At 41.8% G+C, this 19257-nt stretch overlaps 1 protein-coding gene across 1 annotated transcript in view; it reads left to right on the top strand.

Moving 5' to 3' along the window:
* The window catches only part of KCNS1 (potassium voltage-gated channel modifier subfamily S member 1), a 56926-nt gene extending 46681 nt beyond the window's left edge, over window positions 1–10245 (top strand). The window contains exon 4 of the mRNA XM_067468168.1: window positions 10057–10245. Coding sequence (XP_067324269.1) covers window positions 10057–10236 — 180 coding nt within the window. The 3' untranslated portion in view covers window positions 10237–10245. The remainder of the gene's footprint in view (window positions 1–10056) is intronic.
* Window positions 10246–19257: the final 9012 nt, after the last annotated feature.

Genomic DNA, 19257 nt, shown 5'->3' on the forward strand with positions numbered 1-19257 from the left:
TCCGCTACGTTCCTCTTCTTCCAGTTAATTTTAACGTATTGTCGAAGTAACAAAGCAAGTTAATTTCACTTTGTTGTACTTAAGGGGCTTGGAACTCCAAATAATGCCACAGGTTTGGCAGTCTTTGGTTCCCCATTGTGCCTTTGACTAGACGGTTCACTTGAGAATTTTCCTGACCTTATCTAAGCTCCGGCACTTTAGTTGGCCCCTTTTCTGTACTTATAACACTTTAATGGTCAAGGGCATTCCCCTGGCCACCCTTTCCCTCAGCTCTCCCAAGGAATCATTGCACTTACTCTGAGCCCGGACCCAGTTTCAAATTGGCCAGCCAGGGTATTGTTTTTATGAGGTTAATTTATTCTAATGCTTTTATTATTTGTTGTTACTGATTGTTTATACTGTGCCTGTTTTATTTGCAATCCTTGTCCCTATAAGCCGCCCTGAGTCCCTTAGAGGAGATGGAGACAGGGTATAAAAATAAAGATTATTATTATTATTATTATTATTATTATTATTATTATTATTATGGGCAGTGCAGACAGTTGAATAGCGTCTGATTCCTACCACTCTAGTGTCCATACAGTGCACCACTGTCATAAGCTTTGCTTTGCATTCATCAGCACATGGAAAAGGAGCCAGATCATGGCTGCATCAACATCACCACCACTCCCAGTTGGCTGCAGACCTCCTTGAGCTCCTGACCATCATAGGAAGTCCCATGCTGACATCAGAAGAGGCACCTGCATGACCAAGAAGACTGTGGCCGAAAGACGACTTTGTGGTTCTAACATAAAGCTAAAGGTTTCTGCTCATCCTGTTTTCCTTAATATCCAGTCTGAGGAAATACTCTGGAGAACTCAAAGGTTTGCTGTCTTTTTGTGACATTTTAGTCAGCTGGATGACTAAAAATTATTGCCTGACTTATAAAGATTTTGCCTGTAGGCAAACGTTCTTTGCTTCTCTTAAATTTAGCAGAATAACTTTCAGGTTGACTGAAAAGGTATCAGGCAAGGGCAAGGAGAATATCCTTCCTTTGTTGTTTATTCATTCAGTCGCTTCTGACTCTTCGTGATCTCATGGACCAGCCCACACCAGAGCTCCCTGTCGGCTGTCACCACCCCCAGCTCTTTCAAGGTCAAGCCAATCACTTCAAGGATGCCATTCATCCATCTTGCCCTTGGTCGGCCCCTCTTCCCGTTTCCTTCCATTTTCCTCCGCATCATTGTCTTCCCTAAGCTTTCCTGTCTTCTCATTATGTGACCAAAGTACTTCATCTTTGCCTCTACTATCCTTCCCTCCAATGAGCAGTCGGGCTTTATTTCCTGAAGTATGGACTTGTTGGATCTTCTCGCAGTCCAAGGCGCTCTCAGAACTTTCCTCCAACACCACAATTCAAAAGCATCTATCTTTCTTCGCTCAGCCTTCCTTATGGTCCAGCTCTCACATCCATAGGTTACTATGGGGAATACCATTGCACACATATCCTTCCTAGTCCATCAGTTTAATCATGTTAACTAGGTCTGGTTAGAGTGCCCTCCTCCAACATCTCCCCTGGCTGTCAGTCTGTTTAAATGGCTGGTTATTTATTTATTTATTTATTTATTTATTTACCATTTTTGTATACCACCTTTCTCAGCCCAAAGGTGACTCAAGGCAGTTCACAGTTGGCAACAATTTGATGCCCAACAGACATAAACAGCTGAGGATTTTACCACCTTATAGCTCCTTTGCTGAGGGACTTCGGTCAACCATCACAGCACCCTGAACTCCTTCTTTTGCCCTGAAAGTCTACAAAGCTCTGCTTGGCAAGGGTCACTCGCGGAAGCCAGACGCAGTTGGTACCAGGTGCAGGGGCTCCACACCAACAGAGGCAAGTACAGACTGCCCAGATTAGAAGTTAAGCATTTCCCCATGAGTTAGTATACAGTTATGAAGATAGCGCCTGTTCCCAGTGAACAAGATTGCAAGAGCCAATAGACTGTTAAGAAAGCTTTAAAGTCCCTCTTTGTTTTCATCAATAAAGAACTTTGTTGGACTTACTTTAAGCCTCTACAGAACTTTGGTTAAGGAAATCCAAGGGCCTTTAATCTGAGGCAGCCCCGGCATCCCGTTGGGCACACAGAATTTATGTCCTGTCTACAGTCTTATGCACAGGCCCAGCGTGCGACAGCACAATAACTCCAAAACCTCAAGGTCAATGCCTACCAAACCCTTCCATTATTTATTGTTGGTTATGGGAGTTCTGTGTGCCAAGTTTGGTTCAATTGCATCATTGGCGGAGTTCAGAATGCTCTTTGTTTTTAGCTGAAATACCAGCAACTACAACTACAAAGAAGGGCTCCATCTCCTTCCATAAAGCACGTGTCCCAAGGACGTTCCTCCGGAAAGAGAGAAGGTGCATTTCATTCATTTCTCTGTGTGACTTGTACACACACAGCAGCAACAACAACAACTCTATGCTTCTGTTCTGTATTCGGATCTGTTACTTTATAGAGATCTCAGTCGCTGTTACAGGAGACTAGTGACCAGGTTAAAAACGCATCACAGCATTACAGGGGGAAATTTACAAAAAATTGAAGAATGCTAGGATTTTTTAAAGCCTTGGAGCCCCCTCATCAAAAGAGCCCTGAAGCTAGAGCAGCGTTTCTCAACCTAGGGGTCACCACCCCTTCCTTGGGGGGAATCAAATGGGCATTTCAGAGGGGTCACCAAAGACCATGATAAAACCATGAGGCTGAAGATCTCTCCGTCTCTTCTTCTCTTCTCTTTTTGGAACAAGACGGCAATCCTCCCACCAAAAGCCCTCCTCCTCCACTGTGATTGGCGGGCCTCTCACACGTCCCCTCAGCCAAGGGGAAGGCTGTTTCTGAGACTCCAGTTTGGGGGGTGGGGGGAAGGAAGACAAGAGCACCTGTAGAAAGCTTCGTCTTCTACGGCTTGGCCGGGGAGAAAAGGCCCCACAGCTCGGCTGAGGATTTTACCACCTTACAGCTCCTTTGCTGAGGGACTTGAGTCAGCCATCACGGCACCCTGAACTCCTTCTTTTGCCCTGGAAGTCTACAAAGCTCTGCTTGGCAAGGGTCGCTCGCGGAAGCCGGACGCAGTTGGTACCGGGTGCAGGGGCTCCACGCCAACAGAGGCAAGTACAGACTGCCCAGATTAGAAGTTAAGCATTTCCCCATGAGTTAGTATACAGTTATGAAGATAGCGCCTGTTCCCAGTGAACAAGATTGCAAGAGCCAATAGACTGTTAAGAAAGCTTTAAAGTCCCTCTTTGTTTTCATCAATAAAGAACTTTGTTGGACTTACTTTAAGCCTCTACAGAACTTTGGTTAAGGAAATCCAAGGGCCTTTAATCTGAGGCAGCCCCGGCATCCCGTTGGGCACACAGAATTTATGTCCTGTCTACAGTCTTATGCACAGGCCCAGCGTGCGACAGCACAACAACTCCAAAACCTCAAGGTCAATGCCTACCAAACCCTTCCATTATTTATTGTTGGTTATGGGAGTTCTGTGTGCCACGTTTGGTTCAATTGCATCATTGGCGGAGTTCAGAATGCTCTTTGTTTGTAGGTGAAATACCAGCAACTACAACTCCCAAATGACAAAATCTATCCCACTGCAATGCCAGCACTATTCAGATTTGGGCATATCGGTTATTTGTGCCAAATTACGCCCATTAATTTGAAAAATAGGATCCATGTTAGTGTTATTTAACTCAAATCAACCTACACTTTGTGCAAGTTATAAACGTTCTAATAGTATCATCTCCACTTGAACAAGACCAGCTTTCCACTTCTGTAGGGAGTAAGTTTCTCTGCTGGCTGGAGGGGGGTGGACCAAATTCCCTTTGGGGGTCTCTGGCATCTCATTCCCTGGAGCTATTTCAACAGGCTGGATGGCCGTCTTCGGGGAGGGCTTTCCCTGGTCTTCCTTCCTAGCCGAAAGGGCTTGGGCTGGGTGGCCTTACTGTTATCACATGGGTGTCCTACTGTTCTTTCCATAGACACAAAGTCCTCAGTCATTCCAGAAACAGGGACATTTCAGAGCAAATCCCCCACATATAGACACCAGAGTATCAGAAGCACATTGGCTACCTCTCACTTAATGGTCCAATAACCATAGAAACCTTAAAGTCTTTAGAATGATAGAATAACTTTATTGTCACTGTACATTGTACAATAAAAGGAAATGCATTCCCCAACAGACATCACAAAGACGACATACCCATCCCTCCACACTTCGACCACAACCACCATTTCAGAAGGAAGGTCTGTTTCTGTGCACGGGTTGCTCCCATTTTGACACAACATCACACAACATCAGTTCTTAATAGCAAAATACTCAGTTTATTTCTTTGTTTTTAGTCTCTTCCTTTTCAGCTGCTCTTAAATTTCTTCGAAGAAGAATCTATAACTTGAATTCTGCAAGTAGGCAGCTGAAGAGTGGCAGGAAAAGGGAAGGGGAATGGAGAGGAGAAGGAGGGGGAACCGGAAGGGGAGGGGAAGGGAGGGAAGGGGGAAGGGGAAGGGGAGGGGGAAGGGAGGTGAGGGGGAAAGGGAAGGGAAGGGGAAGGGTGGGGAAAGGAGGGACAGGAGAAACAGAAGGAAAGAAAGAAAGAAAGGAAAGGGAAAAAGAAAAATAGAAAGCAAAGGATACGGAAAAGGAGAAAGATAAAAGAGAAAGAGAAAGAGAAAGAGAAAACAAAGGAGAAGATGGATGTAAGGAAACCTACTGCTCAATTTCAGTATTGAATATTGATTATAAATTATTTGCTAATATCTTGGTAGAAAGACTAAAGCACTTTCTAATGGATAAAGTAAGAACAATGGGGCTTTCTCCCGTAACGAAGAATGAATGATAACATCAGAACCATGACAAACGTCATTCTGAAAAGAACAACGATAAAGAATGTGCGTTCTTAGCGCTAGACGCGGAGAAGGCCTTCAACAACATAAATTGGAAGCTCTTCATCTAACTCATGCAAGAATTCAATATGGGGCACTACTTCATAAATGTCATAAAATCAGTATATAATAAGCAAGAAGCGTTGTAAGATCCTCCTTGATAAGAATAAAAGTATAAAAGCAGATTTCATTTTTTTAAAAACCTCTGAATACCCACCGTGGAAGCGGTACAGAGGAGAGATCTAGGGTTGGAAAGGTGGCTCAGATACAAAGAGATACAGTGAACCCAAACAATAGCTATACTAAAGACCCAGGAAGAAATCAGAAAACTATATGGAAATCTCTCATGGTTCCAATACAGACAGCTGAATTAGGCCTTCAACAAGGACAAGAAATTAGGATTTGAAGAAGGAGGAAAACTATGGGACAAGATAATGGTATCACAGAAAAAAGTGATTACTAAAATATATAAAGCCTTTCTAACATGGTCAACTGAAAAGGAAGAAATTAAAGATTGCTTCACAAAGTTAGCAGCAAATATTGGACACACTATATGAATTACTGATTGGGAAAAGAATTTGGAACAAGAAAGTGAAATATACCAACTCTTATGACCTACGCGAGAATTGGATCAAAGTATGAAATTGATGTGAAGAAGAGGTAGACTGAGGCGTGAGAGGGACCCGAGAAAACCAAGGAGAAGACCAAAAGAGAAGGAGAAAAGAAAAAGTGAACAGAGAAGGGCAAAGGGAAGAGGGAGAGGAGAGAGACGAAAGGAGGGAGAAGAGACAGAAAGAAGGGAAAGAGTTAAGAGAAAGGAGGCAGATGAGTGAGAATGTGAAGTATGTGAGATGTGTATAGTGTGTGAGAAGAAAAAGGTAAAAGATAGGGAAAAAACCAGAAAAAAAAAGAAAAATATAAAAAGAAAAAGTGAGAAAAGAGTGATCTGAGATGGGTGATACGAGATGGGCAACGTGTGTGAGATGTGCATGGTGTATGTGATGTGTGTGGAGTATAATGTGCGCAATTTATGTGGTGTATGAACTGTGTGTACTCTGTGTGTGGTATGCGTTCCGTGCGATTTTCGTATTCTGTGTGATGCATATGATATGAAATGGGTGATATGAAATGGGCATGTTCATAGAATCATAGAATCAAAGAGTTGGAAGGGACCTCATGGGCCATCCAGTCCAACCCCATTCTGCCAAGAAGCAGGAATATAGCATGTTGTGTGACATGTGTGTGGTGTATGATGTGTGATGTGTGTGGTTTGTCTGGTGTATGAGGTGTGTGTATTATGTATGACCTGAAGTGTGTGTTCTGTGTGATGAAGTGTTCTGTGTGATGTGTGTGGTGTGTCAGATGTGGGGAGGGGAGAAGGAAGGGGAGGGGAGGGAGGGGGAGGGAGGGAGGGAGGGGGAGGGAGGGAGGGGGAGGGGGGAGGGAGAGGGGAGGGAGAGGGATTGAACAGTCAGACTTTTGCCACAACTGAACACACATCTCAAGTCTTTGGGATTTCAAACTGGTGGGAAGTATAAAAAAACAGAAGAAAAGAGGACGGTTCAGTCTGCCTTCCTTCAACCATGGCCTTCTACTCTCATTTCAAGATGTTTTGGGCTCAGTTCTGTTCACCACTGGCCAATACTGTGATTTCCTGTTTAGTTCAAATCTAGCCAGAAGTGGATCCAACATCCAGGCAGTTGAGGAGAGGAACGGGCATTGGGCAACCCATCAGGAAGAAGAAGGCCAAATGCCTTGGCGTCGTGGTTCTCTTGATTTCCTCTGATTCCACCTGGCTCTCACTCCTGGTGCTGTTGTCTCCTGTTGTCTCCACAAATTCACCTTTCTCTCCAAGTGTTTGGCACAGAGTATGCTTCCGACTGGGCTTGATCCGGCTGAAACCCTGGCTGAAATCTCTGCCACATCCCAACACTTGTGAGGCTTTTCACCTGAGGATAATGATAAGAAGGACATCACATGACACAAGGCAGCTTCACCAGCTTGGTGAAGGACCCAATTTTGGGCGCAGATCTAAAACAGGATGCCTGTTGCACCCCACCTGGCTCCCTTCCCAGATCAGAAGTCCAGCAGGGAATAGGAGTGGAGACCCCATGCCGGGAACCCAGCCAGACCAGTTCAAACTGCTTTGATGAACCAGACAAGGAAATGCAAAGACTACCAAAGACTTCTAGAACAAACTTTGTACTGTGCTGCATTTGACTCACCTTAGGAGGAACGGGGCAACCAAAGAGCTCTGATGTCAGTTGGAAGCCACTTGCATCCTTCTCCTTGCATCGTTGGCAACCAAACAGGCCTGGGTCTTTCTCAGGCATACGTGTGAGCATTTCTTCATGATACAGATCTTCATGGTACCACGTATCCAGACATACTTGTACCATGGGGGGCGGGGTGGGTTTTGATGTGTCTGGAGCTTTGTCTGAAAGCTTGGCCTCACCCTTGGTGCTTGTGGGGCTTGCAGTCCAAGCTGTGCTCCTGCAGAAAGAAAGAAAGAAAGAAAGAAAGAAAGAAAGAAAGAAAGAAAGAAAGGGCTTGAGGACACGGCACAAGGCGTATGGTTCCAAAACAGCAGTCCTGCTGACACAAGGGTTTCACCCTTTGCGCCACTGGCTGGGGGCTCCGTCTCACAGAGTCATTCTATTGGACTTCTGAGCAGTGTGGGTTGCATCTATCAGGATGATCGTCTTAGAGTTCTGTTCCTGGCTGTCATTTAGTTTTGCATATAGAAAAACATTTTTGTCTCTTCCTCTTCCTTTGTAGAGTCTTTATTCTGCTTGCTTGCATGTTTGTATTTCTGTTCTATTAAATAACAATTAATGTAAAAGATGCCAAATGTTTCCACTTTACTAAAATATAAAGCACTAAAAACTTTGAGAAAGGTTTCTTCTTTCCCCAACTGCGGGTCAATTAACCAGGAACGGATCAGAAACATCGCAAAGGAAATTTCATATTTCCAATTTGGCCACACTGGGACGTCATCCTTCGTGTCACCACCACCACCATTTCTTGGGGGCCATGGAGCTCTGCGCGACTGCCTGTCTGTCACCAGTCGAGTCTGCTAATGTCAGAATGAGACTCCCATGTGATAGAGAAGAAGTAGCATCCCCAGACTTTGTCTAAATGGGGCAAAATAGTATTAAACTGGGAAAACCTAGAATACTCACCAAAAATACATGTGCATAGCAGATAAACTCTATGTTGAATTCAAGGTAAATTTGGCTTTTCTATGTAGTGTAGTCAAGCCGCATATAACCGCATCTGTAACGGATCCAAAGAAACAACTGGACAGTAGTTGGCTGTCTTGCAAGTGACCAGCCTCTCTCCCTCCCAGCTGCCATCTCTGCTCAGACCTGAAGGTCATCCCGATAGTGACATCATCCATTGCATCAGAGTGTTTGTGATCAGCTGAGGCTGCCTCCATGTCAACAACAGTTTAGACAACCCTTGCAACTAGGCCCCATCTGCAATACTATAGAATATTGTTTAATTGCTTTGAACTGCATTATATGAACCTACGTATGGCAGAATACATGGCGCCTAGGGTGTTTCTTTATTTGAAGTTACATAATTGGTGTAGAAGAGTTTAACATGAAGCACTCTCTCACTAATCCAAAAGAGTAGGTTACGCACATATTGTGAACAGATAATTGGTAATAATGGTAAAATACATTTTTTTTTACACATTTCAGTTGGAAGATGAGCAAGTGAAAGACTGTATGATAAAATGGGATGTTTATCGACCAGAAGTTGATGGCAAAAGTGACTAGGAGGGTGATATTGGAATCATATGATAATAGAGTTGGAAGAGACCACATAGATCATCATTAACTGACCCAAATAGTGCTTTTTCTGTTACTTTTGTGAGAGTTGACAATAAAAGTGTAGCTCAGAACTGTCACAGTTAGTTTCTCATCACAACATTACTACATGGTAAGAAATAGTTTATATACCCCCCTCCCCCATATAAAACTATGCTAGAAAAGTGCCAATATATGGGAGATGATTTTCCAGCCACAGAGAACAGATATGACAATACAATGTATTTGGATCTCCAATATGTTTTTTTTTTTTTTTGTATATGCAAGGTCTACATCAGTGGTTCTCAACCTGCAAGTCCCCAGAGGTTTTGGCCTTCAACTCCCAGAAATCCTAACAGCTGGTCAACTGGCTGAAATTTCTGGGAGTTGCAGGCCAAAACTCCCGAGGCTCCACAGGTTGAGAACCATTGGTCTACATTTAGTCAGGTAACATTGGGAACTTGTATTAACTGACCTAAACGTGAATGGGTTATGGATAGATAAACCAATAAGCAAATGGGTGCTAAATACCTATCCTCTGATAACATTTACGATACGCCTTCCGAGATATGTCCACACTAGCTAGGTTACTCTGATGTATATCTGGCCCTGAGGAGGAGCCCTGGACCCAGCATCTATGTCATGAAGCTAGAGCTGTTCCCTTAGAGTTGGATTCAGAGTTGCCTTCCTGCCTGTGGAAGGAAGGGATCCATCTCCTTCCATAAAGCACGTGTCCCAAGGACGTTCCTCCGGAAAGAGAGAAGGTGCATTTCATTCATTTCTCTGTGTGACTTGTACACACACAGCAACAACAACAACAACTCTATGTTTCTGTTCTGTATTCGGATCTGTTCGGAGGGAGGGAGGGGGAGGGGAGGGGAGGGAGGGGAGGGGAGATCATTTATATGATCTATAGAGCCCTGTATGGCTCAGTCCTCTCTATCTGATAGAGTATATCTTTCTGCATGAGCCTGTTCAGCCCCTGGGATCTGCAGGAAGGCCTTCAGAGGTTTCATTGGTGAGAATACAAAAGTGGTGGCTGACCTTACACTTTGAATCTCCCTTTCCAAGGAGACTAAAAGCAATCCCTTCCTTGGTGTTCTGCCACAGCCAGTGATTTTTTGTTTTTTAAATTATGCAAGCTTTTAGTAAAAGGAAAGAGCTTTTAGAGAGTGTGGCATTATTTTAAACTGTACTGTTTTAAATTGTTCTGTCCAAGGCCATGCAGTGGGTTTCTATGGCAAAGTGGGGATTCAAAACCTGATCTCCCAAAGTCTGAGTCAGGAACTCAAAGCACCACAAAAGCATAGCATGTTTCTATCAAATCATTTCAGGTCATCTTAAAGTACAACCAGTCTCACTGGTACCATGTCTTCCTGAATGCAACCACCCACACAACTATATGTTACAGCTGGCTGGAGGCTCAGAAATTGACATATTTCTGCCCAGAGGTAAGTTCTGTTGGGATCATTGGGACTTTCACCCATGAAAATGTTTATGGGATTGCTGTCTAAATTACTATAAAGCAGTGTTGCTCAACCTGGTGGCCGGGACCCCTGGGGGGAGGGTCACAAGGGGGTGTGACAGGGGTTGGCAAAGACCATCAGAAAACACAGTATTTTCTGTTAGTCATGGGGATTCAGTGTGGGAAGTTCTCTCATTGGTGGAGTTCAGAATGCTCTTTGATTGTAAGTGAACTATAAATCCCAGCAACTACAACTCCCAAATGTCAAGTGTTCACATTTGGACATATTGAGCATTCATGCCAAGATTGGTCCAGATCTACCATAGTTTGAGTCCACAGTGCTCTCTGGATGTAGGTGAACTACAACTCCCAAATTCAAGGTTATTGCCCACCAAACCCTTCCAGTATTTTGTGTTGCTCATGGGAGTCCTGTGTGCCAAGTTTGGTTCAATTCCATTGTTGGTGGAGTTCAGAATGCTCTTTGATTGCAGGTGAACTATAAATCCCAGCAACTACAGCTCCCAAATGACATAATCAATACCCCTCCCCACCCCACCAGTATTCAGATTTGTACCATATTTTGTCCAGTGAATGAGAATACATCCTGCATATCAGATATTTACATTACAGTTCATAACAGTAGGAAAATTACAGTTATGAAGTAGCAGCAAAAATAATTTTATGGTTGGGGGTCACTACAACATTAGGAACTGTATTAGGAGGTCACAGCATTAGGAGAGTTGAGAAACACTGCTATAAAGCATATAACAATGGATTAGCCATCAAGTGCACTGCAAACACAACAAAGTTTCTTGGGATGCTCTGATTGTAAGTGAATATGTCGCAAAGGTGTGAGAAACCTTTCAGATGGACTCTGGAGAGTCATTAAAAATCTGCATTACACATTTTTGAAACATAAAATAAATGAGTCTGCTGAATTCTGATAACTTTAACTCAAAAATACCCAGCCACAAGCTTTACAGACAAAGAGTATTCTTGTCTCTTTTTTTCTGCCTCTTTAGATGTTTAAAAAGAAGCTATGCATCTGGGAATTGTATGAAAAAAACAACATTGTGGAGCTTTCAACAGCTGGAAGAGTGAAGAAAAAAATCATCCAATACTTTGTGGTTCTCAGTGCTATTTTGTTCAATAAGTAACTTAACCAATTACATTTAGTTCTAGCCCGTGGGAACTGTCCTGATCCAAAAATAGCAATGCTTAATTTAAAGGCAACATCAGAAAAATGCCAGAGCAGCTGACCATGATTTAATTTTAGCCAGTTAAACAACCAAATAGGCATATTACATTTGCTAATAATAGAAAGACTTTCAGTTCATGGGCCAAATCTGTCTCAATCTATTAAATGTGCTTGTTTGTGGAGACAAGCAATCTTTTGATTATAAATGAATTATTCAATTCTGGAGGAATATAAGAATTTGTCTTTCACTGCTTTAGACCAATTGTCAATCTAGCTCAGTAATGTCTGCTAAGAATAGCATCCACTCACTAGGGTTTAAAGCAGTGGTTCCCAACCTTTGGGCCTTCAGGTGTTTTGGACTTCAGCTCCCACAGTTCCTAACAGCTGGTAAGCTGGCTGGGATTTCTGGGAGTTCAAGTCCAAAATACCCGGAGGCCCAAAGGTTAGGAATCACTGCTTTAAAGCAAGGCTCTCTTCTTACTTTTTTTTTAAATTCCTGTTCAACATGAGATGCTTAGAATGAAACCTGTAACCTTCAGTGTACAGTCCATGTTTCTGACTCTGAGTTATGACTCCTTGCACATATGTTCACAGATATATTAAGAAATCCCATGGATTCCATGTGGAACTGCCAAGGGCCCAGAAAGGAAGCAATCAGGCATATTCTTGGTCTTCAATGCAGAGATTTGACTTGGAGAAAATCAGTTTCAGCTTTTCAAGGTGTAGAGCTTAGTCCTGGTGTAGAGAAATGTTTATAAATGAAAGCCATAGGAACAGATACCAGGAAAGGACTAGAAACATGTACAGTTAAAATAGGAACTAGATCAGGTTTCTCAACCTGGGGGTCAGGATCCCTGGGGGGTCATGAGAGGGTGTCAGATGGGTTGCCAAAGATCATCAGAAAACACAGTATTTTCTGTCATGGGGGCTCAAAGTCAATGCATACCAAGCCCTTCCAGTACTTTCCATTGGTCATGGGAGTTCTGTGTACCAAGATTGATTCAATTCCATAATTGGTGGAGTTCAGAATGCTCTTTGATTGTAGGTAAACTATAAATCCCAGCAACTACAACTCCCAAATGAGAAAATCAATCTTCCTTCACCATCCCCACAAGTATCCAAATTTGGGGGATTTGCAACAGTAGCAAAATTGCAGTTATGAAGTAGCAACAAAAATAATTTTATGGTTGGGGGTCACCACAAGATGAGGAACTGTTATTAAGGGGTTGTGGCATTAGGAAGGTTGAGAAACACTAAACTAGACAATATTATCCCTGGGTAGTCCAGCAGCAATAGAGGAAGAAAGCAGAAGTGAAGGCGAAAGCAAAAGTGGAAACACTGTTTTCTAGGGCTGGTCAATTCGTTTCGTTAATTCGTAATTCGTTAAAAAAATTCGTTAATTTTTGAATTACGAAACGATTACAAAACTTTTTTTTTAACCTGGAAGTGTTTTTAAATATCGAAACAGCAGGCGCCAAAAAATTTTGTATTTCCGTCCATTTCGGAAATACATAAGATGGCCGCCTGCCGATGCTTGCTGAATGCTGAGAGGGGCGAGCGAGCGGCGAGCGAGAGGGCCCGCCAGAGTGAGTGCCTGCCTTCCCTCCTTAATAATAATTAATAATAATTAATCCCTATTCTACTAAATTAATAATTAAATTTTAAAAATATTTAAAAAATATTGAAAAAAAAAGGGCGCCATCTTTACAAAATGTTTTGTAAATATTTACGAAATTTCGTAAATACCGAAACTTTTTTTTGGGAAAGTTTTGTAATTATTTTAAATATCGAAACAAAAAAAAAACCCAATTACAAATCGATTTTAGAAACAAATTTTTGCGTTGTTACCCAGGCCTACTGTTTTCATCTTATGTGTTTGCACACATGTGCATACATGTATGCATGCCTTCAAGCCACTTGTTGATTTACCCCATTAATTTACATATGCATAAATTCTTATACAGGAGCAGGTGGACATTTTTGTCCAATGTAGAATGTCTAAGTTCTGCTGAAGGTTTTTAAAAATCTATTGTTGTTACCCAAAATAAAATATGATCATATCAATATGTCAAATACAGTCATGCCTTATCAATCAAATAATTTATAAATCTACATTGCCTACACAGTTACAAATGCATATCTAAGTAACCTTGTAGGAGGAGGCTGGTAACGTTGGTACAGATTAGCTTTCGGTGCCGAATGCTAATGGACATTAATCCGACATTAGAAATGGGGATATACAAAAAAACAGTTGCAGAATATCTCAATCTGCCTGGACATTCTATCTCTGACCTCAGAATAGCTGCCCTTAAACAAAGAAAAATGACAAAGGAAGTTGGGTTTTTTGGGGGGGGGGAGAGAATTGGAATATATTAACAAATACCAGCCGATTGGTTGTGACTTGAACAGAGACAGTGGTTTTCTGGGACACTACACATATTAGAACACTAGTTAAAAGCCTGGGGTCTCCTGGGGTCTCTCTTGGCCAGTTTATCACACCTCCCTTCTGGTTCCCAGCCAACACCAGGCTACATTACTATAATACCATCTGCCATTCATATAGTTAGCTACTCGGCATTAGGCAACATCTTTCCTCCTGCCTTTGTCTCCCAATTACCAAGATTAAAACCGAACTTGTCACCTCACTAGCTAGTGAGAGGAGGTTGGAAATGCCATCATTTTGCATCCACCTTGTTAGCTGAAGTGACTTCCATCACTCAGTGTGGCTGCTGACTGTTGTGTTTGATGGTGGGTGGAATTTATAATCATGGCAATAGTGCTACAATCATGACTATATAGTCACTAAGTAGTTTCAGATCTATAACTCTACACAATACAGAAGGCAATTCTATATACATATCTATTTATATATCCATCATAATTTTTTCATCTATTATTAGTTATTCTATGTTTATAATATATTAATATCTTCTATGCCTAAAATTCGGCGGATTAAGTTGTATAGCCAGCTCTACCAGTTTTTAAAAAATACTTCTTTAAAGATTGTAAAAGTTAAATTGTGCAAGTGATGCCACTGTTCATGAAGTTGCTCCATTTGGTTACACACTATTGCCATTCAACACAAAGGTTGTATAGATCAATTTAAATCCATCTGGACATGCTGGCATTTAGACTATTCAATATGGATGTAGCCAAAGTTTGCAAAAATCATGGGTTATGTGTATTAGCCAAAGGAATGCAAAGCAAGAGATATTCAGTTTAGCAGGAATTTCTAAATGGACCTCTTAGCTTTAAAATGATTTCCTCCCAAATCATTTACTCTCAGCCTTGTCCCTCCAGTGCAATCACATTTTCCTGCTCACCTACCTACATCCCCTGCCATTTTAAATGGTGTTTTGAGGCCTCCCACCACATAAATACTTTACCTGCTGGTTTTGCCATGCTTTTGTTAAAGAGAAGGACAAAGGCAGGTTGAACACAGTTGATGACTTATTTCTCCTGTACCTGTCTGTGATGCTATGTTGTCATAAATTTCCCAGGAGAATTTAGAGAGAAGTTAAACAAGTTCCTTGCAACTGTTTTTAGAAAAGCTGGGGGAGAAATGAATGCTTTATTCAGAGAAATGGAAGAGACATAATGGAATAATTTTTGGCATTGAGCTAACTATGAATCATCATCAGGCATCCTCAAATGGTGGCCCTCCAGCTGTTTCAATCTCCCAACTCCCAGAAGTCCTAGCCAGCTTGTTCAAAGGTCAGGAATTCTGGGAATTGGAAGCCCAAATAGCTGGAGTGCTAGCATTTGAGGATGCCTGCTCTAAAACCATTGAAAGGAGGGAAGACAAGTGGAAGGGAGTGTTTGGGCACCAACTCATTTTGTTTTTCTCCTTTGGCAATACTGTTTAGAACTAACGTTGGTTGCAATCAGCAAAATCTGGGTGATCATATGTTCCTCCATCCTTGATCAAAGCCTTAAATCAAGGACGGAAGAACATCTGGTCACTCAGATACAGATTCTAAGATCATGGGCATCATCGCTGTCTTCCACTGGCAACCGGATGAGCACATTAAGGTTTTAGTAGAAGATTGGAATAGTTTCTCCAATTCTGTTATTGTTTTCATTATTGTCCCACCTTAACTCCCATGAGATCAAAATAACATCTATGGCTTTTCTTCCTACTTTATGAACTGAGGCAAGTGTTAGAATTGCTCTCTTAAAAAAAACCTTTCTCTGTTTCTCTGTCTCTCTGCCTGTCACACAAAGATTTACAGAGCAAAGATCTTACTGGCTTGGAAATAAAGTAAAGGTGAATAACTTGTGATCCTCCACACATGTTTACAACTCTCACTATCTCTCACTGAAAACAATATTTGGGGATGGGATCACTTAATTCCCTCTCAATATAAAAGACTTTAGGGATCAGGGAACTTTCATAGGTATGTTAGTCTTGCAATATAAAAAGGATGAAGGAAGGGGGAAGACAAAAACAAAAATGGCAGCACTTTTAAGACTAACTTGTTTTTATTTTCATGTGAGCTTTTGTGGAAATGAACATTTTTTTTTTCAAATTCATCATTGAGATCAGAGATTCCAATTTATTGGCAATATGAGCAATCAAGAAAGGCACCTCCAAATTGTTTAAGGGACATGTTGTAATTACATATGCACCAGATTAATCTTAGAGGCTAGGGGTTTCTTCCCCCTAAGCTTGATTAAGTTTAGAGGTTAGGGGTTTCACCCTCCCTCTGATTTAAATAATGGCTGTTCCAAGAGTCTCTGTCCATTCTGTGGCTAAAAATTGACTTAATAGAAGATCCCCTCCACCATCCTTTTTGGATCATTTGTAGTTGCTTAACCTTGACTTCAAGAAGATGAAAAAAATTATAAGATAGAAGAGTACATGCTTCTACCCAAATATTACTTCGGTAGAAGTTATGGCCTAATAGAGTGGTTCTAACCTTTATTAATGCCACAACCCATTAATATAGTTTCTCATGTTGTGGTGAACCCCAACCATAAAATTATGTGTGTTGCTACTTCATAACTGTCATTTTGCTACTGTTATGAATTGTAATGTAAATATCGGATATGCAGGATGTATTTTCATTCACTGGACCAAATTTGGCACAAATACCCAATATGTGCAAATTTGAATACTGGTGGGGTTGAGGGGATTGATTTTGTCATTTGGGAGTTGTAGTTGCTGAGGTTTATTGTTAATCTACAATCTAAGAGCATTCTGAACTCCTTCAATGATGGAATTGAACCAAACTTGGCACACAGAACTCCCATGGCCAACAGAAAATACTGGAAGGGTTTGGTGGACATCAACCTTGAGTTTTGAAGTTGTAGTTCACCTAAATCCAGAGAACCCTGTGGACTTTAACAATGATGGATCTGGACCAAACCTGTCACAAATACTCAATATTCCCAAATGTGAACACCGGTGGAGTTTGGGGAAAATAGACCTTGACACTTGGAAGTAGTTGCTGGGATTTATAGTTCACCTACAAGGAAAACATTCTGAACCCCACCAACGATAGAATTGGTCCAAACTTCCCACACAGAGCCCCATGAGCAACAGAAAATACTGTGTTTTCTGATGGTTTTTGCTGATCCCTCTGACACCCCCTCACAACCTCCCCAGGGGTCCTAACTCGCAGGTTGAGAAATGCTGGCCTAATAGATTTCTTGGCACCAGATAAACTAGAGCAGTCATGAGTCTGAAGACGTAAAAGAGTAGGCACTATATCTCATCAGATCACAAATTGCCATTGCAGCTGTGCCTCTGATTTCTTCAAATAATGCCCTTGATTTGACGAAATTAGCAGGGAAAGCTTTGCTTAGAATGAAGATGAGCTTTGCCCCCACCTTGTTGCTAAGACACTTTAAAAAAAAAAGCCAGATGCAAGCCGTGTTAGAAATATTGCCTGTTGAAATGGCTTTTGCAGACGTGCAGATAATGGAAGCTGTCTACCCTGTAGGGAAATTTGTAATAGGGAAACGATTGAGTTTTGTCTGCTACTCACCTTCAAGCAAGGTGCTCCCTCAAAGTCACAGGGTCTTCCTTCTTTTGATATTAGTGTGAAATTTCAGCATCTGTCATGAAAGTCTCAGTACTAATAAACACAAATAAGAAATATATCTCTTCTAGCACTGGTTCCTTTGCTCTTATTAAAAACAGATGCCTTGGGCCATTGTGGGAATTAAAATCTAGGTCCAGGAGATTCTAATTTGACAAGAAGATTCAGGAAGCAATGGCAGTCTATTCCTCATCCCCCAAAGGGACTCTGCAAAGTAGGGTACAAGTAACTTTCTATCAAGAAACTATCAAAGGAACAGGAAAATGCCTCTGGTTTTCAGAGCTACTGACTTCCTGAAGACAAAAATCCTCTCTTATTTTGTTTGGTGCTCATTAAACGTTGAAGCTACCATAGCTGATCTTCTGAGATTATGTTACTTCTAAGCTACTGTTTGTCAGCTGACATCTTTCCATAATAGCAAGGGAATGGCTATGCTTTGCTATCATCTGGAGAAATAACTTTTCCAAGCTCTGGACATGAGCTGAGAGGCAGCTTCTGTTGCAGAAGTCCAAAACACCCGGAGGGCTGAAGTTTGCCCATGCCTGTCGTAGATCCTCTTCTCCAATTTTCATGGCAAGAGCAAGGAATCTCAGGGTAAAAATACTCTCTACAGAAGTGTGTGTATACTTATTTTTCTATATTAAAAAACAATGCATGATATACTGGGTTATCTGAGACTCGAAGTTTTATTGCTCATCTCATGGCAAGAAGAAAGCAATGCATGAAAATCTCCAGCTTAGCTGATACGGCAGTGTGTTACAATCTCCAAAGATAAATTAATTTTTTGCCACAACTTGCAGAGACTCTCCATAGGGTCTATGCATTTACTTAATTAGCTTCCTCCTTTCCTCACAGTTGTTATAGCACCAAGGTATACACTCTGCTCTGGTCTGCACCGGCTAGAGTAAATTAATTGTTCCTTATCCTGTATCCCTAAACAGGTGAGGCGGAATAATGCCCAAAATTCACCTTCATCTGGGAACACCACTTTCAGTTGGATTTCTGTTCTAATTTTGAAGTAGAACAATATGTTCCTTCCCCCACCCTCTCTCATTCTGAGAGATCAGTCAATGACAAATTAAGAGCAACTGCAGTTGGTGCTTGATGTGTAATACTTAAATGACATCACTTAGGGATCTCCCTAAGTTTCAGGTTTTGGCCTAGAGACACTTGAGTGCCTGAGATGATTCCAAACTGGCCACCCTAATGGTGTGCTCTGTGCAACTGTGGTTACTGCTTAATGCATTATCCTCAATGACATCACTAGCGGCTGCTCATTATATCAACCTTATAGCCTCATCAGAGCCCATCCTGACATGGACAGTGTGGAGAGCTTGAATTAGGGCTTGCTGATAGAAGGCTCAGCAGTAGAACTGGAGCCTAGCAATGAACAGCAACTCCCATGTCCTGAAGGAACATCTGTAGAAGGAATGACTACTCAACCTGCTGACCAAATGCAAGTGACTTTTGCTGAGCAGACTGAGGAGGAGTTAACTGTTCCTGTGTTTGTGGCATTAAGTAAAGAGATCTCAGCTGCAAAGATGTTTGAGGTTAGCTGAGAAGAGAGCCAGCAACAGGTAACATCTGTGAAAGAAGAATTTAAGAGACTGGGGTTTGCTACCTGATTGCCGGCTGCAATGTCAGTGCTTGAGTGAAGACCCTGCATCCTTGATCTCCAGAGCCTGGATGATCCCTGGACATCAACTTTGGAATTGTGGACTCAATCTTGCATCTTTGATATTTAGTGGTAATTGGTTCTTGAGTTGGAATGGACATTTGAATTTCCCTCTTGCATGCTCCTTTGAGTGTTTGGCATCTTTGTGTAATA

Source organism: Anolis sagrei, chromosome 4, assembly GCF_037176765.1.
Source record: "Anolis sagrei isolate rAnoSag1 chromosome 4, rAnoSag1.mat, whole genome shotgun sequence".
Lineage (NCBI taxonomy): Eukaryota > Metazoa > Chordata > Lepidosauria > Squamata > Dactyloidae > Anolis > Anolis sagrei.